This window comes from Chelonia mydas, chromosome 24, assembly GCF_015237465.2.
Source record: "Chelonia mydas isolate rCheMyd1 chromosome 24, rCheMyd1.pri.v2, whole genome shotgun sequence".
Taxonomy (NCBI): Eukaryota; Metazoa; Chordata; order Testudines; family Cheloniidae; genus Chelonia; species Chelonia mydas.
The window spans coordinates 14,108,105-14,135,111 of record NC_051264.2 but is presented as its reverse complement, the minus strand read 5'-3'; the positions used below and the strand labels follow the sequence as shown (position 1 = coordinate 14,135,111).

Here is a 27,007-nt window from a genome sequence, read left to right as displayed (position 1 = left end):
TCTCTAGATCAATGACGTGACCACGAGCTTGCCGGTGACCCTGGAAGACGGTAAAATCAAGCTCTACCAGAGCGGTCTCAGTGCTATCCTGCAGACAGACTTTGGTCTGCAGGTGTCGTATGACTGGAATTGGCACCTGATCATCACCCTCCCCAGCAGCTATTATGGGGCCACGTGCGGCCTTTGTGGGAACTTCAACCAAAACCGTGGAGATGACATGACGTCACCCAATAGCACCAGAGTATCCTCCATCGTGGAGTGGGCCAGGAGCTGGAAAGTCAAAGACCGAGACCCTTTCTGCTGGGATTATTGCAAAGGGAACTGCCCAACATGTGATGAGAGCAGGAAGGAGATCTACGGGGGCGACGAATACTGTGGTTTGATCAGCAAAGCACCGGGTGGGCCCTTCAGAGAGTGTCACAGCAAAGTGAGCCCCGAGGACGTTTTTGACAGCTGCATCTACGACGTGTGTCTGAACGGGGGAGCCAAGAACATCCTGTGCCAGGCGCTGGAGGCCTACGCAGCCATCTGCAAGAAACAGAACATCACCGTCTATGACTGGAGGACACCGTCCGGCTGCGGTGAGCTCGGTGGTTTGTTTTTTTTATTGACAAAAGCAGCAATTAGACTAGAGTTACTCTGCTGCTTGAGGAGATGGCCAGTGGGCGGAGTGTCAGGGCAGACACCAGGCCTAGATCCTGCACCTTGGCAACTAGACACCATGGGGATGTGGGCTTGAGAAGCCCCTATAAGAGACTAGCTAGATTGAGAATCGATGGACACATGGTTTTCATAGATTAGATAAGAGAAAAAGAAAGACTCAATATATTGTTATGAGGAATAGATGGATTGCATGGATAGGGAGATTAAATGGATTTAGTGGATGGACAGATGGATTTGATGCACAGGGAGATTAGAGGTAAAGAGTGGTAGATTAGACATTAGACAGATGGATGGATACATTAAATGGATTAGGTTACAGATGAGACAGATACAGATACTCTAGGGTATACACATCAGATATGTGGTGTGCACACTCATGGGTGTACACATCAAGTGTACACATTAGATGGAGGCATGGGAGACACAGAAAACGATTGATCAGGAAGGAGAATTTCCATCCCATGGGTAATTCTGATGTTTTACAAAAAGAAAAGGAGGACTTGTGGCACCTTAGAGACTAACCAATTTATTTGAGCGTAAGCTTTCGTGAGCTACAGCTCACTTCATCGGATGCATACTGTGGAAAGTGTAGAAGATCTTTTTATACACACAAAGCATGAAAAAATACCTCCCCCGACCCCACTCTCCTGCTGGTAATAGCTTATCTAAAGTGATCACTCTCCTTACAATGTGTATGATAATCAAGTGGGCCATTTCCAGCACAAATCCAGGTTTTCTCCCCCCCCCCCCCCGCCACACAAACCCACTCTCCTGTTGGTAATAGCTTATCTAAAGTGACTGTGATGTTTTAATATTTCCATTTGTCCCCAAATGGGTCCAAAATGTCAAAATATTGATGTTCTGAAAAAATTTAAATTCAAAAATGTCCAAATGAAATATTTAGATAGAAACAAACATTATGATATTCCCAAATCGAACATTTCAGATTGTGGTTCTGAAAGGAAACATTTTATTTCACATGAAGATTAACCTCTGAGCCTGCCTGAGGAGCCACATGGGAGCTGTAGTCCGGACCCCTCGTACTTCCATTCTCTCCTATGGGCACTGCTCCCTGACCATCTCCCATGATGCACCATGGTCTCTCCCTGCCCCATGATGGACCACAAGAATTCTGCCATTTCTTTTTAAATTTCCCAAGAAAATTTAAATTTTGACAAAGCCACATTGTCTGATGGAAAAATATTTTTTTCAAGCTTTTTCAGCCAGCACTATTAGGTAATTGCATAGAATCATAGAACTGGAAGGGACCTCGAGAGGTTAGCTAGTCCAGTCCCCAGCACTCAAGGCAGGAATGAGCATGGACAAGCTGGTTGGGGCATGGTTAAGGAATCATCACTGAGCAGCTAAATTCCCTGTAAGGCTAGCACTGGCCACGCAGGCAGGGAGAGGTGCCCCTCCCCTGGCCCAGCCTCACCCCTCTGGAGCTGCCACAGCTGGGGAGAGGTGCCTCTGACTCGTCCCTGAGCTGCTGCAGCGAGAGAGGGCTGCGAGGAGTCCTCTCTCCCTACCGCAGCCCTGGGGAAGCCTGCACCCCAAACCCCTCATCCCCAGCCTCATCCCAGAGCCTGCACCTCCAGCCAGAGCCCTCGTCCCTGCACCCCCCAACCCTCTATCCCAGCTCTGAGCCCACTCCCGCACCCTAATGCCCTCATCCCCGGCCGCACCCCAGAGCCCGCACCCCCAGCCAGAGCCATCACCCCCCGCACCCCAACAATCTGCCCCAGCTCTGAGCCCCCTCCCACACTCCAAACCCCTCGGGCCCACCCTGCAACATGAATTTTGTTATGTGCACATATGGGTGGGAAAAATTAGAGGGAACACTGCTGAGCAGGTGTGTTTCCACTGGGTCCCAGATGGATTGCTAATTACCATTTTATCAATGACCCACATGCAGGAGGGTGCAAAAGGGTGGGCAACCAGGGGCACAGAGGTCCTTGGATCCCCTGGAACCACAGCAGGAAGAGCATAAGCTCCTCCAGCCCCCAGGGCCCTGGCAGGGTCGGAATGCGAGCTCCTTCAGTCCTCGGGCCCTGGCTGGGTGAGCATACTATCCTCCCGTGCTGGAGCCCCAACAGGAGCTGACAGTTCGTCTGTGCCTGGGACTCCGGCAGGGGCACAGAACTTGCCCCTCCATAAATGCTGGAATCTAAATTCCTGTGCACACCCCTGCCTAGAAGAAAACATCAGATCATTCCTGATCAAGATTGCAGATGACACAAAAGTTGGGGGAGTGGTAAATAAAAAAGAGAACAGGTCACTGATTCAGAGCAATCTGAATTGCCTGGTAAACTTGGTGCAAGCAAATAATATGTGTTTTAATACAGCTAAATGTAAATATGTAAAGCTAGGAACAAAAACTGTTGGCCAGACTTACAGGAGGAAGCAGTGACTTGATCCTGGGAAGCAGTGACTGTCAAAAAGATTTGGGGGTCATAGGGAATAATCAGCTGAACGTGAGCTCCCAGTGTGATGCTGTGGCCAAAAGAGCAAATGCAACCCTGGGATACATAAAGAAGGGAATCATGAAAAGGAGCAGAGAAGTAATTTTGTGATTGCTGCTGGACTCCTGTGTCCAGTTCTGGTGCCCACAGTTCAAGAAGGATGTTGATAAATTGGAGAGGGTCAGAGAAGAGCCAGGAGAATGATGAAAGGATCAGAAAACCTGCTTTATAGTGATAGACTTAAAGAGCTCCACCGATTAAGCTTAACAGTGGTTAAGGGCTGACTTGATCACAGTCGATGAGTATCTAAATGGGGAACTAATATTTAATAATGGGCACTTCAGTCCAGGAGATGAAGCTGTAACACACCCCGATAGCTGGAAGGTGAAGCTAGACAAATTCAGACTGGAAATAACGAGTAAGTTTTTAACAGTGAAAGTAATTGACCATTGGAATAACCTGATAAGGCTCATGGTGGATTCTCCATCACCGACAATTTTTAAACCAAGACTGGATGTTTTTTAACAGATCTGCTGTAGGGGATGTTCTCTGGCCTGTGGTATACAGGACTAGATGATCACAATGATGCCTTCTGGTATTAGACTCTGTAAATGTAGCCTACACCTAGAAGACCATGGTTCCAATCCCTGCTCTTCCAGCTGCTTCCTGTGTGACTTTTGACAGGTCACTTCTTCTGTTTCCATGAGTACAATGGGGATAATAGCACCGCTCTCTCTCACAAGGAGGAGGGAGGATAAATGTATTACATATTGTGAGCTGCTCAGATAGTATAGTAATGTGTGCTATATAATTACCTAAGATAGACAGGTAGCCTTTGATGCAGTGGATTTCGTGATTTATTGGATTAGATGGATGGGTTAGATAAATGGATTTTTTTAATGGATGGATTGAATGCTTTAGAGAAGTGTTCCTCAACCAATGAGTCACGACACACCCCACTCCGCAGCAGAAGTCACGAAAGACAATTAAAAAGAAAAGGAGTACTTGTGGCACCTTAGAGACTAACAAATGTATTTGTCTCTAAGGTGCCACAAGTACTCCTTTTCTTTTTGCAGATACAGACTAACACGGCTGCTATTCTGAAAGACAATTAAGGGGTCTTGGGAGGCATTGAACATTTTATTACAAGCTACAGTAAAGAAAATCTCACTTTCTCCTCTCCCTGCGCATACTAATGCTTCAAGGTCAAGTATTCTCGGTCAACCTTTGGAACACATCCACATTCCAATTATGTAGCTGTATCATTGTATTCATCGATATATTTTTTGCTCTTACCAGTAAATGTAAGGAGGTTATGAAAATGAATGACTTCATATAAGGGGTGGTCAATATTGTGTAAGAGGGATGTAACTGATGAACAGAAGAGAGGGAAGGATTTGGTGGGTGGGTTGGATGGAAGAGAGGGATGGATCAGAAAGAGACAGAAAGATGAGACCCATCCAATGGCATTTTGGGCTGTATATGTAGGGGCATTGCCAGCAGATTGAGGGATGTGATCATTCCCCTCTATTCGATATTGGTGAGGCCTCATCTGGAGTACTGTCCAGTTTTGGGCCCCACACTACAAGAAGGATGTGAAAAAATTGGAAAGCATCCAGCGGAGGGCAACAAAAATGATTAGGGGACTGGAACACATGACTTATGAGGAGAGGCTGAGGGAACTGGGATTGTTTAGTCTGCGGAAGAGAAAAATGAGGGGGGATTTGATAGCTGCTTTCAGCTACCTGAAAGGGGGTTCCAAAGAGGATGGATCTAGACTGTTCTCAGCGGTAGCAGATGACAGAACAAGGAGCAATGGTCTCAAGTTGCAGTGGGGGAGGTCTAGGTTGGCTATTAGGAAAAACTTTTTCACTAGGAGGGTGGTGAAGCACTGGAATGCGTTACCTAGGGAGTTGGTGGAATCTCCTTCCTTAGAAGTTTTTAAGGTCAGGCTTGACAAAGCCCTGGCTGGGATGATTTAGTTGGGGATTGGTCCTGCTTTGAGCAGGGGGTTGGACTAGATGAGCTCCTGAGGTCCCTTCCAACCCTGGTATTCTATGATTCTGTGATCCAAAATACTACTTGGAAATACAGGATCTACTTAACTGCTCGACTTCAGTGGCACACGTGCTGAGTCCTAGGCCATCTGGCGTCGGTGGGGCTTCCAGAGGAGGCCTTGACAAGCGAGGTCTCATCTGCTCTGGGTGCACTTTGCAGATCTTCTTGGATTTTCTATAAGAAGAGAGCATTTCCTTGCTCTCCCAGCTAGTAAACTCCTTTGCCCAAGGGGGTTGTTTCCCATGCTGTACTCCAGAGGTGGCCTTAGTGTGGCTCCTTGTACATCGGGCCTGTGATATAGAGGATGCCAATTGCACATTTGAATTTCTCTCTGGCTCTTGCTGCATCTAAGCAGGTGTTTTTAGTTCATTTCCTGTGATGTTAAATCTCCCCCTCTCTGACCCCCTCCCAGTCCTGCCCTGCCCTGAGAACAGCCACTACGAGGCCTGTGGGAAAGCCTGCCCGGCCAGCTGCTCTGACCGAACTGCCCCCTCCTCCTGCCGGGAGCCCTGCGTGGAGACCTGCCAGTGTGACAACGGTTACGTCCTCAGCGCTGGCCAGTGCGTCCCCGTGGGGAGCTGTGGATGCAACTATAATGGCCGCTACTACAAACCCAACGAGGAGTTCTGGGCCGATGAGAACTGCCGCTCTCTGTGCAGATGTGATCCCAGCTTGGGCATGGTGGTTTGCCAGGAGACCAGCTGCAAGGCCAGTGAGAGATGCGCCGTGGTCAACGGGATCCGTGGCTGCTCCCCAATCAGCTACTCCACCTGCACGGCCTCCGGGGACCCTCACTACACCACCTTTGATGGGAAAAAGTACGATTTCATGGGCACCTGCATCTACCAGCTGGCTGGGGTCTGCTCTGAGGACCCCACGCTCACCCCATTCAACATCAAGGTGGAGAATAACAACCGTGGCAGCAAGGCCGTGTCCTACACCAAAGTGGTGACCTTGGAGGTCTACGGCAGAAACATCACTGTCAGCCAGCAATATCCCCGCAAGATCAAGGTAGGGATGCAGAAGCACAGGGTAATTTTGGAAGCTGTGAACAGGAACTCTTGCTCTTGATAAGTTGTCCCTGATTTCAGTTCCCACTGCAGAACCAAGTCTTGCATCCATTGTACACTGAGCTGGCGGGTGTATGGGAAGTAACCGAATGCCCCTTTGTGAATATATAATGAATGATTTTCTCCTCCCCATAAGTGCAGTTATGCCATTGTAACTCCTGTGCACTCAAACAACTTACTCATTTAGCTGGGGATTGGGCCCAGTTGACTCCAGTGGAGTTATGGCCAATTCATGCCCCTTTGATATCTGGCCCCATTGACTCCAGGGGAATGAATAGCCCTAACAGCTTCCTTTGCTAAGGTACTTGGCCCTGAATACTGTTGTGCTAAGACCCTTTACACTGCTCTGACAACCAAAGTTGAAATAAATTGCATTTATACTGCCCCACAGACGTGAAAAGGATTTAGTGTAACTGGGAATTCAGACTTTGACCATCCCTGACACATTTTTTCTACATGGATAACATCTTTGTGGGCCTGTCCTTCTACGCTGCTTTCAGGACTAGACCCCACTTCCCTCCCAGAACTAGCGATAGAACTCAAGAGTCCTGGCTCCCAGCCCCTCCTGCTCTAACCACTAGCCCCCACTCCCCTTGCAGAGCCGCAAATAGAATATAGGAGTCCTGACTCCCAGCCCACCCTGCTTAAACACGCTAGACACCACTCCTCTCCCACAGCCAGGGATAGAACCCAGGAGTCCTGGATCCCCACTCTCTGCTTGCACTGTTCGTTCAAAATTAAGCCCCTGTCCTGACACATCTGTTCCAGGTGGACGGAGTCTTCATGGACCTGCCGTTCTACCATGAGGAGAAGCTACAGGCCTATATCAGTGGATCCCACATCCTCATCAAGACCGCCTTCGACCTGAGGGTGACCTTCGACTGGAGAAGCCTGGTCCGGGTCACCGTGCCCAACACCTACACCAATGCCCTCTGTGGCCTCTGTGGCAACAACAACCAAACTGCCAGTGATGACCTGACCATGAGGGATGGGAGCCAGGCGGCCAACGCCATCCAGTTCGCAGAGAGCTGGAAGGTGGGGGAGGTTCCTGGGTGCTTGCCCAGTTGCACCAGGGACTGCCCAGTCTGCAGTGAGGCTCAGAAACAACCCTACAAGGGAGATCAGTACTGCGGGGTCATCACCAGAGGGGATGGGCCATTCAGAGAGTGCCATGAGGTCATCGACCCAGCCCCCTTCTTTGATGACTGTGTCTTTGACACCTGCCAGTACAAGGGTCACCGTGACGCTCTCTGCAGTGCAATCAGTGCCTACGTGACGGCCTGCCAGGCCAGGGGCATCCAGATAGGGCAGTGGAGATCGGCCTCATTCTGCAGTGAGTGTTGCTAATTGACTTTGCTTTATGTGTGCATAGTGTGCATGTGCAGCGCCCTCTACAGGGTGGGCTCAGAATGGCTCAGCCGTGTGTCAGTGGCCCTGTAGAGTTATCCTCTTGCAGTCGTTTTCCTCCAGTGTCACCGACAGTAAGGGTCACTTCCTCGGCTCTGCTTTAACTTTATTCTATAGTAACGTAATCCTGTCTGCTTGCCGGCACCTTTCTCCCAGGTGTAGGAAATACTTTACAAACACTAGTCATCCTTCCCATAAGAGTGCAGGAAAATAGAGGCAGAGAGAAATAAAGTGATTTGCTCAAAGTGACACGAGAAGCCAGTGGCAGAACCAAGGAATCCTGACTCCCAGTCCTCCGTCACTGAACAATACACAGCAGCCCACTGCCAGAATTTGAAACACAACTTGGAACAGATCCCCTTGTCTGCAGCTCTTACCACTAGACCAGACGCCCCTCCAAGAGTCAGAAAGAAAACCCGGAGTCCTGACTCCCAGTCCACACTGCTTTAACCCGCTAGACCTGACCGCCCTTCAACATCCAGAATACAACCCAGGAGACCTGACTCCCAGCCTCTAACCACTAGGCCCCACTCCCCTCCCAGAGCTAGGAGTAGAACCCAGGAGTCCTGGCTCCCAGCCCCACCAGAACAATCCTACTGTAAGTGATTTGAATAGAGAGAGATTTCTTTTAACTTACCTTTGCATTTCTTCCTTCTCTCATCCCCATCTGCACGTTCCCTCTGATCTTTTCCTGCAGGCCCCACCTGCCCCCGTAACTCCCACTACGAGCTCTGTGGGAGCGGCTGCCCTGGCACCTGCCACGGGCTCTCGGCGCCGGACGGCTGTGACGCTCCCTGTGCCGAAGGGTGTTTCTGCGACGCCGGGTTCCTCCTGAGCGGAGACCGGTGCGTCCCCGTCGCGCAGTGCGGCTGTGTGCACCAGGGCACGTACTACAGGAAGGGAGAGGAGTTCTACGCCAGCACCTCCTGCCGGCAGCGGTGCCGGTGCCAAGACAACGGGATCGTTGAGTGCCAGGAGGCCTCCTGTGGAGCCAACGAGCAGTGCAGGGTGGAGAACGGAGTCCTGGGCTGCCACGCCACGGGCTGTGGCAAATGTGTAGCATCTGGTGACCCTCACTATCTGACCTTTGATGGACGGGCCTTTGATTTCCAGGGCACTTGCACTTACAGCTTAGCCAGAGTCTGCAGCAGTGACGCTGGGCTGGCAAACTTCTCCGTGGTGGTAGAAAATGAGAGCTACGGTAATGGCCAAGTGTCAGTGGCACGGATGGTGGTGGTCTCTGTTCATGGTTACACCATCACCATGGAGAAGGGAAGGAAGTGGAAAGTCACGGTAAGTCCCTGTTTGAGATTATTCTCATTGTAGCCTAGAGCAGTGGCTCCCAGCCTTTCCAGACCTCCGTACCCCTTTCAGGAGTCTGATTTGTCTTGTGTACCCCTAGGGTGACCAGACAGCAAGTGTGAAAAATCGGGACAGGGGCTGGGGGGTAATAGAAGCCTATATAAGAATAAGACCCCAAAATCGGGACCGTCCCTATAAAATCAGGACGTCTCATCACCCTACGTACCCCCAAGTTTCACCTCACTTAAGAACTACTTGCTTACAAAATCAGACATAAAAATACAAAAGTGTCACAGTCACACTGAAAAATCGCTTACTCTCACTTTTACCATAAAATTATAAAATAAATCATTTGGAATATAAATACTATATTTGCATTTCAGTGTATAGTATATAGAGCAGTATAAACAAGTCATTATCTGTCTGAAATTTTAGGTTGTACTGACTTCACTAGTGTTTTTTATATAGGCTGTTGTAAAACTAGGCAAATATCTAGATGAGTTAATGTACCCCGTGGAAGACCTCTGTGTACCCCTGGTTGAGAACCACTGGCCTAGAGTGACTAACATTGTGTATTGTAACCAGGACACAGCTGCTGAGTCCCCACTAGTGACGGGTGAATTTCCCTCTCATTGGCACAGGTGGACGGGGAGCTCTACACTCTCCCACTGGCTATGGACGATGGGAAACTTCAGATCAACCAGGAGGGGAACAACCTCATTGTCCGATCTGCCTCTGGCCTCCAAGTCCTTTATGACACCTCCTATTATGTCCTAGTCTCCATCCCCAGCTCCTACAAGGGACACGTATGCGGCTTGTGCGGCAACTTCAACGGCGACAAGAACGACGACTTCCTGCTGCCCGGTGGGAAGAGCGCCCAGAACGCGGATGAGTTCGGGGCCTCCTGGAAGGTGCCCGTTGAGGGTGCCACGTGCACCGATGGCTGTGGTGAGAGGTGCCCGGTCTGCGATGCAGCCAAGACAGCGCCGTACCAGGTCGAGAGCTCCTGTGGGCTGATCAGAGCCACCTCGGGTCCCTTCAGAGACTGTCACTCGCTGGTCAGCCCCGCCGAGTACTTCAACCATTGTCTCTATGACATGTGTGCTGCCAATGGGGCGGGAGAGACCCTCTGCCAGAGCCTCCAGGCCTATGCGGCCGCGTGCCAGGCAGCTGGGGCCAAAATCAGAGCCTGGAGAACGGCCTCCTTCTGCCGTAAGTCTACAGAGCAACCTACAGCCTGTTCTTATCTTCAGCTGTATTTGCAGATAGTGATATGGTGTCACAATCTCTCTGCCCGTCAGATACCTTTGCGAGGGGTCAGTAGCTGGTTGGGAGCATGCTGCAGGGGACGGGATGAGTGAGGCAGGCCTGGTCTACACTACACCTAAAAATTAGATTGACCTAGCCACATTGCTCAGGGCTGGGAAAAATTTCACATCCTATGTGACATAGCCAGGTCGACCTAACCCCACTGTAGGCACAGTTGTGTTGATGGAAGAATTCTTCCATTGACCGAGCTATCGTATCTCAAAGAGGTAGATTAACTACACGGATGGGAGAGCCCCTTCCACTGATGTAGGAAGCATCTACACCGGGGTGCTAGAGCAGAATAGCTGCAGTGCGGGAGCTCGGCCGCTGTAGCTGCTGTAGTGCAGACATAGCCTCAGTTTTTCATCCCTCTCTCATTCGCTTCTCTCTCGCTCCAGCTTTCACCTGCCCGGCCAACAGCCACTACGAGCTGTGCACTAGATCCTGTGATTTCACCTGCGCTGGCTTATTCTCCCCTGCCCAGTGCACTGCAAAATGCTTTGAAGGCTGCCAGTGTGAAGCCGGCTACGCATTCAATGGGGAAACGTGCACGTCCATGGAAGGATGCGGCTGCGTGCGCGACGGACGCTACATCAAGGTGGGTGCTGGGATATGAATCGGCTGTCGTCCTGGATGCTGTCATTTTGCATCGGATGCCGTTGTAGGTGTGGGATTGTCCCAGCTTCCCACTGGGAGTCACAGTGACTGTGTGTCTGGGCCCTTCAGTGCAGTGACACACAAAACCTACAGCTAGGTCCTGCCTTCAGTCACCCATGTGACTTCTGCTGCAGTGAGCGGCATTTGGTTAGATGAGCATCCAAACACCTGCCCTGTGTGATCCGTGCGCGTGGAAATGAAACTATGCCATGAACTAGGGATTCATCACAGGAAAACCAAGGGATTGGATGGAAAATGGGATATGGAGCCCTTCCCTACTAGAGGGCGCCGGCTATGATCCGGCCCAGCGTGGGACACTGGCTGGCTTAAGGGGGGTAGGGAATGGGACATACTGCCTTTCCCCTCTAGGGGGCTGCAGGTCTAATCCTGACCCCAGTTAGGGTAAGTGGCTGGCTTGGAGGATGGGGAGTGGGATAGAGGTCCTTTCCTGTCTAGGAAGTTCATGATCTTATCATGCTCCGTCTTCAACTCAGTCAGGAAGCACTTCACACAACACACAGTCAACCTGTGGAAGTCGTTGCCAGGGGATGCTGTGAAGGCCAAAACTATAACTGGGTTCAAAAAAGAATTAGATAAATTCAGGCAGAATAGGGCCATCAATGGCTATTAGCTAAGATTTTCAGGGTCCCAACCCCATGCTCTGAGTTGTCCCTAACCCTCTGACTGTCAGAAGCTGGGAGTGGATGACAGGGGATGGATCACACACTAATTGCCCTGTTCTGTTCATTCTTTCGCCAGCATCTCGCACTGGTCACTGCCAGAGACAGAATATCAGAGTAGATGGACACTGGTCTGACCCACTATGGCCATTATGATGTTCTCACTTTCAGCCCAGGTTGGCTGGCCCATCCATGAGGTGGGGTGGGGGTGTGGTTGGACCCCGGGTGCTGTTTACACTCAGGCTGGTAACAGTTACTTTGCCATGAAGACACAGGCTAAATCACTGATAGCTCTCCTGTGCCACAATTCACTGGGGAAGAATTCCCGTGTCATGGATTCACAGGGGCTGGTCCATGCCCCAGGCTGTAACTAGTCCCTTGGAGTGACCCCTTTAGTGTGCCGGGCCCCAAGGACCCACACAGCTCCACAGGGGCAGGCCCGTGGCCCCATGAGTCTGCAATTGGCCCTTTGGGCACCAGAGATCCCTTGTCTCTCCATGGCTCCCTGCAGCAAGTCCAGCCAAGCCGGACTCTTGTGGGAGTTTTTGTTCCTACCTCTTCAGGGTGCAAAGCCCTCAGTGAGACTTTGCAGTGACACCAGGCCATCTTTTCAAGGTAACAGCTTGTTAGTCCCCTGGCTACAGCATCTGAAAGGCCTTGGGTTAGCCCAGAGAAGCAAAGGTCACGGCAGAGTTCAGACTGGCTAATGCCTGGGCTCCCTTGAGCCATGCTGCTGGAGGAACCATGCTGCTTCCTCTCTTTGTCTCTGTCCCTTTGTCTCCATCCCAGGAGAGAGCCCCTGTGAGCTAAGCCACCTGTCACCTTTCCCCTTCATTCTCCTGCTCAGGCATTTGCTCTGCTTTATTGCAGCTAAATTCCTGTCTCTTGGTAGTTGGTCAGAGCAGGTGAATGTCCCGGCCTCTGGGGTTTCCATTGTCTCTTCCAGACCCTCTTCCAGTTCACATGCCTAGACTTTATTCCATTTGTTATTGACTCTGGCCTCCAAACAGGTGGCTACATGAGTCCAACACCTCACCCCTTCCCTTTACACTCAGTGCACAGTAGTACAAAGCACCGAGGGAAACTGAGGCGCATGTAGATCTGATAAAATATTACCAAAATTCCCAAATTTGGCACACCTAGAGCACACAGGGTGGAGCTCAGCATTGGGGGGACACAGCATCGGGGTGACACTGGGGTAGGGTTTTGTAGTGTGGCTGCTCACTCCTGGTCGAGGCTACCCCAGAGGAAGAAAGATCTCCCAAGATAACTGCAGTAAAGACATACCTTTTGGGGCAGGGACTGTGTCTTACTATGTCTATGTACAGCACCCAGCGCAATTGGACCCTGGTCTCGGTTGGAGCAGGGAGAATTGCTCACTATTTATATGGACAGCACCCAGCGCAATGGGACGTCAGCATGTTACTGTAATTTAAATAATGAGAGGAAGCTTTGAGTTGATCCCATCCTGGGAATTTTCTCCTGCTGCTTTCCTGTGACAAAGTTGTTTGGGAATTTCTCTGCAGGCCGGGGAGAGCATCATCTCCGGCGCTTGCTCCGAGAAGTGCACCTGCCAGGCCTCAGGCGGGCTTGTCTGCGAGCCACACAGCTGCCCCGAAAAGGAGATCTGTGCGCTCCAGGACGGGGTGCGCGGCTGCGTGAAGCAGGAAGGCCGGTGCATGCTGCTCCCCGGAGCCCGGCTCACCTCCTTCGACGGTGCCTCTGGAGGAGATCTCCACAGTGGAGCTTACGAGCTGGCCTCTCTCTGCAATGACAGCGCCCCCTCCTGGTTCAGGGTGGTGGTGGACGTCAGGGCATGCAGCGACGGGGCAGTGATGGCTGGGACAACCACTTACATTTTCTTCCAAGATGCTTTCATAGCTGTGAAAAGGAACAAGGAGACCTGGGTAAGAGGGGGCCACGTTAGAACAGCCTGAGGCAAAGGGGCAGGAAGCTCATTCAGCTGCCACCAAAATGATGAAAAGACTAGAAATTACAGTTATGTTGATCCTCTTAACTGGGGCTGATCTGGGCAGCTCAAAGATTAATTCACTCAGCCTCATGAGCCCCCTGTGTTGACAAGACGTGATGTACAGGCTGTGGCGGATGACATGAGTTACGGATAAACAATTATTCAGTAGCAAAGACTGAATTAAAACCCAGGAGTCCTGGCTTCTCCCTGTTCTAACCCACTAGAGTCCACTCCCCTCCCAGAGCTGGGGAAACAATCCAGGAGTCCTGACTCCCAGCCCTCCCACCCCCCACTGTGTCCCACCTCTAAGGTTGGAGGAGAGGCAGGGAACTGCTCTAGGAAGGGTCTCTGTGACCCAGTAGGTTCCCTGGGAGAGATTCGTCCTTTTGCTGGGGCACCTGGCCATTGGAGGAAAGACCACCCTTCATGGGAGGACCTGTCCATTGAGGGAGAGATTACCCCCATGGGAAAGAGGGAGGAATCAGAGGCAGTATCATGGTGTCACAGTGAGAACTCGGTAACCTGAACAGCTGTTTGCAGTGTTGTTCTAGGTATGTCGATCCCAGGATATTAGAGAGAGAAGGTGGGTGAGGTGATACCTTGTATTGGACCAACATCTGTTGGTGGAAGGGAGAAGCGTGCAAGCTGTACAAGCCGGAAGAAGAGCAACGTGTAGCCTGAAAGCGTGTGCTGCCGCCAACAGACGTTGGTCCCATAAAAGATATCACCTCACCCACCTTGTCTCTCTCTTGATTGGCTGCTGTCATTTATGCAAATAAGTGCAACTATCATTAATCAAATATGTAAATTAGGGTATTAAAATATTTGCATAAAATCTCTAGAGTTCTTGACTTTTCCCACTAAGAAACACAATTGCTCACAGGTCAGTAACACTGAGGTCACGAGAGATTTCAGCCAATCAAGTTGCCTATGCAAATCAGTGCACCTTCATTGGGTATTGACAGAATTGGAAAAATTTGCTCTCCAGAGCACTGTTTATTGATTGGCTTCTCAGTCAGTCACAGTGTTTTCTGCACCTCTCAGTCTAAGACTATTGCCTTTTATTGTGGACCATAGACTCTAGTCCCCATTGCCTTATAATGGGGCACATAGTCACTAGACCAGTTTGCTTTGTAATGTGGCCCATAGACTCTAGACCCCAGGCCCCATTGCCTTCTAATATGGCCCATAGATTCTAGACTCCATTGCTTTTTATTGCGACACATAGACTCTAGATCCCATTACCTGGTATTGGGGCCCATGGACGCTAGATCCCATAGCCTTATAATGGGGCCTATAGACTCTAGATCCTGTTGCCATGTAACGTGGCCTATGGACTGTAGCTCAGCTCCTGGCCTTCTATTTCATTCACCTCCAAATTCCCCAGTTCTCCTCTGACCTATGTCTGTGTGCTCCAGGTGAACGGGCGCCTGGTGCAGCTGCCAGCGAACGTCTCCGATGCTGTGTCTGTGCGCGAGTCTGAGGGCGGCGTGGCCGTGGTCCAGGCCTCAGGGATGACGGTTCTGTTCAGCCCCAGCGGGGAGGTGACGGTGAGAGTCGGCGAGAGCCTGGCTAACAAGCTGTGCGCATCCTGCGGGAACTTCAATGGCGACGTCTCCGACGACCTGCAGTTGCCCAGCGGGAAGGTCGTAGAAAACATTGCTGAGGTCATCGATGCCTGGAAGGCCAGAGACTTCTCTGGGTGGTGAGTGGCTCTGCAGATGCCGCCCTTTCCTCTGATCTTTCTATGACGGTCTATAGGTACCTCCCTGGGGACGAAAGAGTGGTTGAAATTCCCTGGCCTGTGGTGAATAGAAGGTCTAATGGTCCCTTCTGGCCTTAAAATCTATGAATCAATTGCAAAGGAATCTTACTGAGACATTGTCCCAGTCCTGAAGGTGGCTGACTAACTCCTCTCCTGTTTTTGTCTTCTAGTGATGTCTAAACAAAATCCTGGCTGCTGAAGCATCTTCCCTCCCTGGAGTGGACCCTGCTGCCATCTTAGCTAGGAATTGCTCATAGTGCCATAACTGTAGCCCTCGTGACTTTCTGTGTCCTCTAGGGTATGAAACGAGAAAATGACTTTGTTCTGATTGTCAGTAAAAACAAACAAACCTGCGGATATGATTGTGAAGCAATAAACTCATTTTTGCAAACTTCGTTCGGTGATTTTATTATCACAGCCTGTTTCTTTCTATCTTAAGGTAATTTCCTGACTCAGTGGAAGAGAACAAGACAGACTTTTTGTTCCGTGTCTGTACAGGGCCGAGCACAATGGAGTGCAACCGCCATACAAATAGTTAATAATAATGCATCCTGCTACTAAAACTTGTTAGTAAGGATGAAGTTTTATCCCAAGAATTAGAGAAGTCCGTGTTTCTTGAATGGATGGTCCTGAGTTATATGCCCCATGGTAGCTGCTGTGTCTGTGTTTCTGCTACATTGGCCTTGGGGGGCTGGGGCGGGGGGGGGGGGGAGATAACAGATGTGCAGGAGTTAACAAGCTGGCTACATCTTTGGGGGCAGAGTTGGAGAGGCTTCAGCAAAGAGCTACAAGGATGTCTGAAGAAGAGGGCTAATAGAGCAAGACTTAAGGAGCTCAATCTTCATCAAAGAGAAGGCTAAGAGATTATTTGACCTCTTTATTTGGCACTGATGGAACCACAGATGGAATACTGTCTCCAGTTCTGGTGTCTACAGTTCAAGAAGGATGTTGATAAATTGGAGAGGGTTCAGAAGAGAGATACGAGAATGATTACAGGAATAGAAAACATGCTTTTATAATGAGAGACTCCAGCAGCTGTCTAGTTAGTAGAACAAAAAGAAGATTAAAGGGTGACTTGATCCCAGTCTATAAGTACCTACGTGGGGACAAATATTAAATTATAGGCTCTTTGATCTAGCAGAGAAAGGTCCAACACAATCCAATACCAGGAAGTTGAAGCTAGACAATTTTGGAAATTACTGGAAATAAGGCGTAAATTTTTAACAGTGAGAGTAATTAGCCATTGGAACAATTTATCAAGGATCATGGTGGATTTTCCGTCACTGACAATTTTTAAATCAAGATTGGCTGTTTTTCTAACAGATCTGCTCTCGGAATTATTTTGGGGACGATCTTGGGGCTCTTTTACAGAGGAGGTCAGACTACATTGTCACAATGGTCCTTCTGGCCTTGGACTCTATGAATCTAGGAAATGTCTTGACTAGCAGCTGTAAACTAGAACAGTGCAAATAATGATTTTTCATTTTTGCTGGAAATTATGAGAAATTAAAAAAAATATTTTGAGTTGAACATTTTTTATTTGTTTTAAAAATAAATCTACATTTTAAGGATCTTTTGAAATGAAAAGTCATTTTTAACCCAAAAAATCAAAATGTTTCATTTAGAAATTGTGAACACAAAATGCTGAGACATTGGGGGTATTTTTTCTTTTTTTCCCAACATGAACAATTCAGCCAAACCACATGAGTTTGCAAAACATTGCAGTGTCGCCAAATCTGAATTTTTTACTGAAAAAAGCTTTATCTGAAAAGTTTCACCCAGCTCTATTCTAAGTAGGGTGTGGAGAATAGAGGGCTTTTGGATCTAGCAGACAAAGGCAGAATGAGCTCTAATAGCTGGAAGTTAAAAGCCACAATGCTCAAATTAACTCTTAATGGCTGCTTCTTGGAGCAGCTAGGCTTGGAATCCACAAGGGGAAATGCAATCTTGATTTAGTTTTCAGTGGCACACAGGATCTGGTCCAAGTGGTGAATACAGCTGAACTGCTCAGTAATAGCAACCGTAATATAATTAAATTTAACGTCCTTGTGGGGAGAAAAATACCAACGAAACCCACCACAGTAGCATTTAACTTCAAAAAGGAGAACTACACAAAAATGAGGAAGCTAGATAAATGGAAATTAAAAGGAACAGTCACAAGAGTGAAATGCCTGCAAGCTGCATGGAAAAATTTTTAAAACCCCATAATGGAGGCGCAAAGTAAATGTATACCTCCAATAAAAAAAACAGCGGACCAAAAAATGCCACCATGGATAAATAATAGCGTGTTAAAGGCAAAAAAGGTGCATAAACTCTGGCAAGTCAAGTGTAAAAGTATAATTAGATAGGGCAAAAAAGAATTTGAAGAACAGCTAACAAATAACTCAAAAACTAACAGCAAACAAATGTTAAGTACATCAGAAGCAGGAAGTCTGCCAAACAATCGGTGGATCCATTGGATGACTGAAGTACTAAAGGAGCATTCAAGGCAGAGAAGCTATATGAATTCTTTGCATCAGTCTCATTGCAGAGGATATGGGGGAGATCCCCACACCTGACCCATTCTTTTTAGGTGAGAAATCTGAGAAAATGTCCCAGATTGAGGTGTCACTAGAGGAGGTTTTGCAACAAATTGATAAATTAAACAGTAATAAGTTACCAAGACCAGATGTTATCACCCAAGAGTTCTGAGGGAATTCATTTATGAAATTGCAGAACCAGTAACTGTAATATGTAACCTATTGCTTAAATCAACCTCTGCACCATATGACAGGAGGTTAGCTAATGTAATGCTGATCTTTAACGAAGGCTCAAAGGTGACCCTGGCAATTACAGGCCAGTAAGCCTAAATTCAGTACCAGGCAAATTGGTCGAAACTGTAGCAAAGTGAAGCAAAGGGGGAAAAGTTCCACCAGGTGGAGGGCAGAGGTGGAGTGGCTGTCTGCTGATTTTGAGCAGTCAGATACCAGGACAATAAGAAGAGCTCAACACGGAGCTATTTGGCTAAGGGAGGCTTTGAAAGACCAGTTCAGTAGTGAGCCACAGTAATGTGTGTCGCTGTAGCGTGTTCTACCTGGCATTGCTCTTTGTCACCCAGGTATGAACCTTGTAACGAGTGCTGTGTTTATAGCAATATAACATTGCAAATGCCCCTATTGTTACTATTTGTGAATGATGTCAGCCGAGCCGGCATATGCTGTGAACTAATAAAGATGAATTAAGTTTCCAAAAATAGACTTTTATTCCATACCCACGCACACGGACACATTTATAATTGAATAAAATGTAATAAATACAGGGAAAAGAACTTCTGAAGGGGAAAGAGCAGTCATTTCTGTGTCTTTCACAAGTTGGTGTATGTGCATCTGTGATTGCCCGTACCCTTCCCCAGGGAGAGTGGGAGTGGGAGTGCAGCGGCCCTGGACGCAACATGGAATGTGTGTGGGGGGTACAGCGAGGTCCTGGAATGCAGTTCTCCATGGGCTGCAGGGGGAGGTGGGCACAGGGCTGTTGAACCTGAAGCTATGGTGAGTACAGCCCTGTGGGGAGGGGATGAGTTGGGGAAATAAGGCGGGAATAGCTCATGGGCGTGAATATATGAGCAGAGGGTAAATGAACTGAATCTTGGCCCTGTTGTCCACACGTGGTGGTGACTTTAGCTGATATCTCACTCCTGAGGGTAATGGAGGCTGAAAGGGAACAGTTCCTGCAGGCATCCAGCTGCAGACCATGGCCACATGCTGCTTCCCTGTGTGCTGCAATGAGGCCTGCTGAAATATTTGCTGAGTGGTGTGGCAAAGTGTCCTACTGCAGTGGAAGAAATAAGGTAGCCCTGCCCAGAAATCTTTGGCAGAGGATTACGGACTACCTCCAGGAAAGTTTCCTCAAGTTCTCTATGAAGGATTCACGAGATATCTTGGTGCACATAAACAAATTGTTCCACGAGGCCCCCTCTGCCTAACTCTACAGAGGAATAAGAAGCAGATAGCAATTCTACCTCCATTGGTTGTTTCACTACATCTCCTAGCACAAGTAAAAAAGAGTAAATCAACAGATGTGTCCTACTACTTTGGGGTTTCCATCCCTGCATTTTCAAAACAAACGTCATACTTACCAGACGGGCTCCCCCGCCCGCGTCAGGCTTGCCTGTGCAGGGCTGTAGGCACTGGCTAGACTACACAGGAGGCAAAACTAGGTCCTGGCCTTCCAGCAACGCTGGGCACCCCAGTTGCCTGTCCCCCAAACTCTTCCTTCTGTTCCACTTCCTCCTTCTCCTTCCCCTCGCTGTTCACGGCAGGAGCCTGTGACTCATGCTCCCCCGAAGTATCTACAGGGGTGTCATAAATATAAAGGAAAGGCTAACCACCTTTAAATCCCTCCTGGCCAGAGGAAAAAACCCTTTCACCTGTAAAGGGTGAAGAAGCTAAAGATAACCTCTCTGGCACCTGACCAAAATGACCAATGAGGAGACAAGATACTTTCAAAGCTGGAGGGGGGAGGAAACAGAGGGTTCTCTCGGTCTGTATGTTGTTTTTGCCCGGACCAGAGCAGGAATGCACGTTAGAACTCCTGTAAAGGGCAATCTGGTTAGATATCCGTTAGATTCTGTTTTGTTTAAATGGCTGATAAAATAAGCTGTGTGGCACCAAGGGGTGCTGTGCTGTAGGAAGTGAGACGGTGGCTTAGAAGGGGGCGCATTCCCCTCGTAATCCGTGCTGATTCTAATGCCCCATCTTGGGACTAGGGGGCGCTGTGCTGCAGGGAACAAGGCAGGGGGCTCAGTAGGGAGCACGTTCCCCTCATAGCCAGTGCTGACACCTTTGCCCCAGCAGCGTACCTGAGTCATCACTAGCACAAGCTCTCAGCTGACACATTCCCCTGTTAGCTAGTAACCCCAGCCCAGCTGCCTTGTTAACATTTCCCTCTTGTTTGCCCAGTTAGCAGGCAGAAAGCTACTGGCAGGCCTTCCCAGATGAGATGCTCCATCACTTACAGCCTTTGCATGTGAAGAGATGGCCACGCCACAATTTGCTTATGGCTCCAATTAGCAATCACTTCAGTTTGCTTGGCTATTGTGGGCTTTTACTGCCTCAGGGGCTGGGTTGGCTCACAGGCTCTGTAGACACAGCATCAGTACACAAATATACTGTTGTTCTGCTTTGAAAAGAAATGCCATATAACCCTTATAAAAAGTCAGAAAATGGGTTTGGTTCTGATCAGGCCTGGGTGCAAATCAGGAGTAACTCCACTGGAGTCCCTGGGGATGATTCCCCTCTTGCTCACCCCTGTGTAAATCAGGAGCAACTCCATTAACAGGAAAATTGAATAATTATGCAGAATAAACTCTTTGTCAAGTCATTACAGAAATGGGCACAATACATAGATAGATAGGCCACATCTGGAGTACTGCGTCCAGTTTTGGGCCCCCCACCACAGAAAGGATGTGGACAAATTGGAGAGAGTCCAGCAGAGGGCAACGAAAATGATCAGGGGGCTGGGGCACATGACTTATGAGGAGAGGCTGACGGAACTGGGCTTGTTTAGTCTGCAGAAGAGAAGAGTGAGGGGGGATTTGATAGCAGCCTTCAACTTCCTGAAGGGGGGTTCCAAAGAGGATGGCACTCGGCTGTTCTCAGTGGTGGCAGATGACAGAACGAGGAGCAATGGTCTCAAGTTGCAGTGGGGGAGGTCTAGGTTGAATATTAGGAAACACTATTTCACTAGGAGGGTGGTGAAGCACTGGAACGGGTTACCTAGGGAGGTGGTGGAATCTCTGTCCGTAGAGGCTTTCAAGGCCGGGCTTGACAAAGCCCTGGCTGGGATGATTTAGTTGGTGTTGGTCCTGCTTTGAGCAGGGGGTTGGACTAGATGACCTCCTGAGGTCCCTTCCAACCCTAATGTTCTATGATTCTATAGCTAGATAGATGGGGTATATGGAGATAGAGCGATAGATCTAGTTCTCACTCAGCCCACCTTCCCCTTGAGGAAAGGACCATATGGTTTAGGTCACAGGAAATAAGAATTACAAAATAAATCACCTATTGTGATCCTGGGATGCAGGAACAGGGCAATCTCGAGTAGCAGTAGGGAGGTTATTTTACCTCTATATTTGGCACTGCTGTGACTGCTGCTGCATGCCTGTGTCCCGTTCTGGGGCCCACAATTCCAGAAGGATGTTGATTGAAGAGAGTTCAGAGAAGAGCCACGAGAACCGTTAAAGGATTAGAAACCTTGCCTTACAGTGACGGACTCAAGGAGATCACTCTATTTAGCCTAACAAAGACAGGGTTAAGAGGTGACTTGATTACAGTCTATGAGTATCTACAAGGGGAGCAAATATTTAGTAATGGCCTCTTCAGTCTAGCAGAGAAAGGTCTAACATGATCCAATGGCTGGAATTTGTAGCACAACATCACATGCATTCAAACAGGGTTGAACAACACATCCAAGGATGCAGGTGCCTCCTTGAGGTCTTCGGAAGGCTGCACTATTTACTTCCTTTGGTCACAGTACTAATACCTTAACTCATGTTGGAGAATCACCATAGATGTAGCAGTGAAGAGCCTATGGCACACAGCAGGGTAGCTGTGATTCTTTCCAGTTTAAAGAGATGGGTGTGTATGTGGATAGATAAGTAAATATAGATCAGCATTATAGGCGTGTATAATGTGTGAACAAGTTCGTCATTCAGGAAGCTGAGATTAAATCTGCGTTTTACTGCTTGCCCCTACCCCACCCATGGGTGTCACTGGAACATTGGCTGCTTCCCCAAGGTGTTCCCTGCTATATAGCATCTGTGCACTCAGGCACTAGGCTAGCCAGGTGCATGGGGCAGGTGAGCACAGTCTTGTCCTTTCCCCACTGAGGCAAAGCTGCTTAGATCACAGAGCGATAGGAAGGTTAAAAATGCCATAGCTAGATAGATGGGGTGGGATAGCTAGTTAGTTAGATAGAGGGGTGCAAACAGGGATGGATAGATAGACAATTGGTATGGGGACAGATAGATAGATGAGAGGTGACATTGTTTACAGGGTTGTTGTAGGCATGTTCTCCCAGGATATTAGAGAGACAAGGTGGGTCTTTTATTGGACCAACGTCCTTTGGTGGAAGGGACAAGCCCTACACAGAGCCTTTCTTCAGGTCTGTGTAGCTGGGAAGCTTGACTCTTTCACCCACAGAAGTTGGTCTAATAAAAGATATTACCTCACCCAACTTGTTTCTCTCAGGGGGGAGGGATAGCTCAGTGGTTTGAGCATTGGCCTACTAAACCCAGGGTTGTGAGTTCAATCCTTGAGGGGGCCATTTAGGGATCTGGGTCAAAAATTGGGGATTGGTCCTGCTTTGAGCAGGGGGTTGCACTAGATGATCTCCTAAGGTGCCTTCCAACCCTGATATTCTATTCTATGATGTGCATCGCCAGATAGATAAATGGATAGTGACCTGCTGTATGTGGTCCTCTGCTTTGTGTGAGAGCTGGATTTTGGACACAATACATCTAATGTTTCTTTGTTTCAAATTCTTCACTTGAATTTAATCAGGAGGGGTATGGGGTTTAGAGCAGGAACGGCTAGGAGTGAGGACTCTTGGGTTCTATCCCCAGCTTTGGGAGGGGAGTGGGGTCTGGTAGTGAGAGTGGGCAGGGGGAGGGGGATTGGGAGTGTGGATTTCTGGGGCCTATCCCCAGCTCTGGGAGGGGACTGGGGTCTAGTGGTGAGAGCTGGAGGATGCAGGGAGTCAGGAGTTCTGGGTTCTATCCCCAGCTGTATCACTAACTCTGCAACTTTGTTCATGTCATTCAACTCTCTGTGCCTCATGTTCCCCCTAGAGAGAATATTTACCTGCCTCCCAGGTAGACCATTCTGTCCCCATTTCTCAGGTGAAGGAGGGGGGTAAATTTGGCACCTTATCCCCCCCTAGTGTCTTCAGAGGCTGATGGCCCTGCCTTCTTCTTTCTGCATTAATCGGACACATTTCCCCTTGTTTTCCAGCAATGGCAATGAAGGGGACGCTGCTGCTCTGGGCCTGGCTGGTGCTTCTGGGCGGTGAGTAAGGATCAAAATACCAGGGCAAAGTTTTCAACCCTGGGTGTCTGAAGTTAGGCACCTAGGAGTGGGATACTTATGCTTGTTACACTGGGGGGACTGGTGCTCCTTAATCACTTAGACGCTGTTGAACATTCCATCCTAGGTGCCTAAATATGGAACTAAGAATAGAGCTACTCGGTAATTTCCCCACTGAACGTTTTCTGTCGGAAAATGGAGCTTTGTGGAATTTTCTGCAGAAATGTGTCAGTTTCAATGTAATTGTTTCAGAAAAAATTGAAACGAAGCAGCAAGTTAATTAGTTTTCAGAGCGAGCTGGAGAGATTTACGAGCGGATTGTACAACAGGCTGTTCGTGATGATGGGGGACAGGGGCTCAGCAGCCCGGGAGCTCAGTATTCATTTGTTTTACGTTCCTAAAGCTCATGTTCAGGGTTTCAGCTGGCCGCCATCAGTGGTGGGGAAGGGAATCTCTCCACACCCCCAGCTCCTGCTCCTATGTATTCTGGGAGGGTTTTTTATTTTGTTCCTCTGAAGCATCCGGGACGACCACAACTGGAGATGGGACACTGGCCAGGGTGGGCCAGGGCTCTGAGGTGGCACCGAGCATTCTCTCTCTCAGGTGCTTGGCTGGCTGGTTCTTGCTCACATGCTCAAGGTCTAACTGATTGCGATAGGCATGGGTAGCACATATAATAGGCTGGGGAAGGCTGTGCCACCCCAAACAGCCCCGCATGGCTCTGCCCCTGCACCGTCCTGAGGTCCCCTTTCCTGCTTGCCGCTAGTTGGCCCCAGCTCAGGCAGGCTGCTCCTCTTCCGGGAAGCCTGCTGGGCTGGGGCTGGAGCTAAGGCAGCTGGGACTTGGGGTGGCTGGGTCTGGCCAGCGCCGGGGGGGGGGGGGCCCTCGGAGCTGGGGCTACACCACCCAGCACTCCAGGGCTGGAGGGGTCGAGGGGGGCCGCCCACCTGCCCATCTGGTGCTCCGGGACTGGGGCAGGGGGCCATGCACCACCTGGTGCTCCAGAGCTGGAGGCGCTTGGGCAGCCCGGGGCTGGGGGACAGGCCTGGCGGCCGCAGGGAAAATCAAGCCTCTGGTCTTTTGCAGGGGCGGGGACTCAGGTGGAAGGGGTAGGCCGGGCCAGGGGCTAGCCTCCCCAAGCCTGTGGTTCACCCACCGCCCATGGCCATAGCCCATAGGCACTGTGGGAGGGCATTTTCCCCCACATCAGATTGGCAGGGACATTTGGAGGGGTTTCACCTTCCTCTGCAGCATGTGGGTGCACAGGTCACTTGCCGTGACTACCTGCGTATATTTAATTTAATAATTTCCCTGCCACTGCAGGAGCCTTAGGCTGGTGGTCCTCAGTCCCTCCTCTTCTCTGCCTGTGGCAGATAATAGTTTATTCTCCTGTGGGTTGCAATACTTTGGTCTCATTTTGGTTGTTGGGTTTGGTGTGAGGCTTCTTAATGGTTTTGGTGGCCTGTGATGTTCAGAAGGCCAGCTAGGTAATCTAATGCTCCCTTCTGGCCTTAAACTCTATGACTCTATGATTTCGATGATGTCAAAATGGAACAGTTGTATATTTTCAGAATGAAATGTTTCTCATTTTTCATTTCAAAACAGCTTTCACTGCGAAATGTATTTTATTGTCCATTCTACTTTTTCACAAACTAAAAGCATTCAAAATCAAAATGAAACATTTCAGTTTTATCAAAATGTTTCAGTTGGCTCCAGATAAAATTTAATTTTCAGGAGGAAAAAAATCAATGTTTCTTTCTGATTTGGGACAAACAGAAATCTTGAAATCTCAGAATTACCCATGGAATGAAATTTCCAAGTTTGGATCAGTTCTATTTAGGGGTCTAACTTTAGGCATGCAGATTTGAAAACTTTGTCCCAACCCCGGATAAATTATTATTGCTATTTATGAGGTGTTATGGTAGCACCTAGGTGCCCGAGTCATAGTCCACAACTCACCTGCACCAGATGTTGTACAAACAACAGGACAAAGAGATGGTCCCTACCCCAATGAGCTGACAGTCTGAGTATAAGAGAACAGAGGGGAACAGACAGACAGACAGGGGAGGAAAAGGAAAGAGTTGTGGTCAGCATGGTAGGGAGGCCTGGCAGAATTCGTGTTTGCTTTGCTATCATTTTAATGATAATATTAATATTTATTTTTAAGCATGTTTTGTCTTTTATTTTCACAGTTGCGGGAAATCATGGGGGATGTCTAACATTGGGTGGGGGCGGGGGGGCTCAGACACTAATTATTAATGACAGAAGAGGTTCAGATTCAAAGAGTGAAAGCTTTATAATGGTTAAAACTCAAATTGTCTACATCGCACGTCAAAATGTACAAAGTAAATAGCCTGCAATCAAACGCTAGTAAAGTTCTCAAGCAGCATTTTAATTAGTCACGCAGGAACGATTGCTTTTGTCCGTGTTACGTGTATGGTGACAAGGACATTTCCAATAACAGTATAACCCTTCCCAGCCTAACGATGGACTGTGCAGTCAGCAAACCAGTAGCCTAACCATCTCCTGTCTCTTGAACCACTCAAGGGTCTGATTTGGACACATTCCTATTGAACTCAAGGAGCCTCTGGGTTTGGGCTTTGAGCACTCAGCCATTTGGCAGGTTGACATCACTGGGAGATGGGGTTAGCTGATAACTGAATAGATGTAAGGCAGTGCTGTTGTAGCCTTGTTGGTCCCAGGACATTAGCAAGATAAGGTGGGGGAGGTAATATCTTTTATTGGACCAACTTCTGCTGGTGGGAGAGACAAGCTTTTGAGCCACACCGAGCTCTTCTTCAGGTCGAGGAAAGGTACTCCCAGCCTCACAGCTAAACGCAAGGTGGAACAGATTGTTTAGCATAAAGAACGAGGAATACCTGTGGCACCTTAGAGACTTACTCATTTATTTGAGCATAAGCTTTCGTGAGCTAAAGCCCACTTCATCAGATGCATGCAATGGAAAATACAGTAGGAAGATATGTATATAGAGAACATGAAAAAACGGGGGTTGCCATACCAGCTCTAACGAGACTAATTGATTAAGGTGGGCTATTATCAGCATGAGTAGTTAGCATGTATTGAAGAGAGCATTCAAGGTAGAGTGGCCCATTAACACCTCTGCAGACATAGGACAAGAAGAGGGGGTTAGTGCAGGGGTTCTCAAACTGGGGGTCGGGACCCCTCAGGGGGTCCCGAGGTTATTACTTGAGGAGGTTGCAAGCTGTCAGCCTCCAGCCCAAATCCCGCTTTGCCCCCAGCATTTATAATGGTGTTAAATTTTTTTTAAAAAGTGTTTTTAATTTATAAGGGGGGGGGTCACACTCAGAGGCTTGCTGTGTGAGGGGGGTCACCAGTACAAAAGTTTGAGAACCACTGGATTAGTGGGTTACAGATTGTTGGAATCCAGTCTCTCTGTTCAGGCCATGATTTTTAGTGTCTAGCAGAGTTATGAATTTAAGCTCGTAGGCTTGTCTTTTGAATGCATTGTGCAGGTTTCCTTTCAGGATGAGGATAGATGGTTCACATATAGAGTGATTGCTTTGTGAAAAGGGTTCACCCACAGGTAAGGTTGTTTTTGTCTTTTACCATTTTCTTGTGCAA

At 48.8% G+C, this 27,007-nt stretch overlaps 1 protein-coding gene across 1 annotated transcript in view; it reads left to right on the top strand.

Annotated features, from left to right (window-relative positions):
* LOC102932107 (IgGFc-binding protein-like) overlaps nucleotides 1–27,007 on the top strand; it is a 97,752-nt gene that overhangs the window by 27,597 nt on the left and 43,148 nt on the right. The window contains 4 exon segments of the mRNA XM_043535588.1: nucleotides 8–581; nucleotides 5,596–6,194; nucleotides 7,022–7,586; nucleotides 8,358–8,953. Of these exon segments, the coding sequence (XP_043391523.1) occupies nucleotides 8–581; nucleotides 5,596–6,194; nucleotides 7,022–7,586; nucleotides 8,358–8,953 (2,334 nt within the window).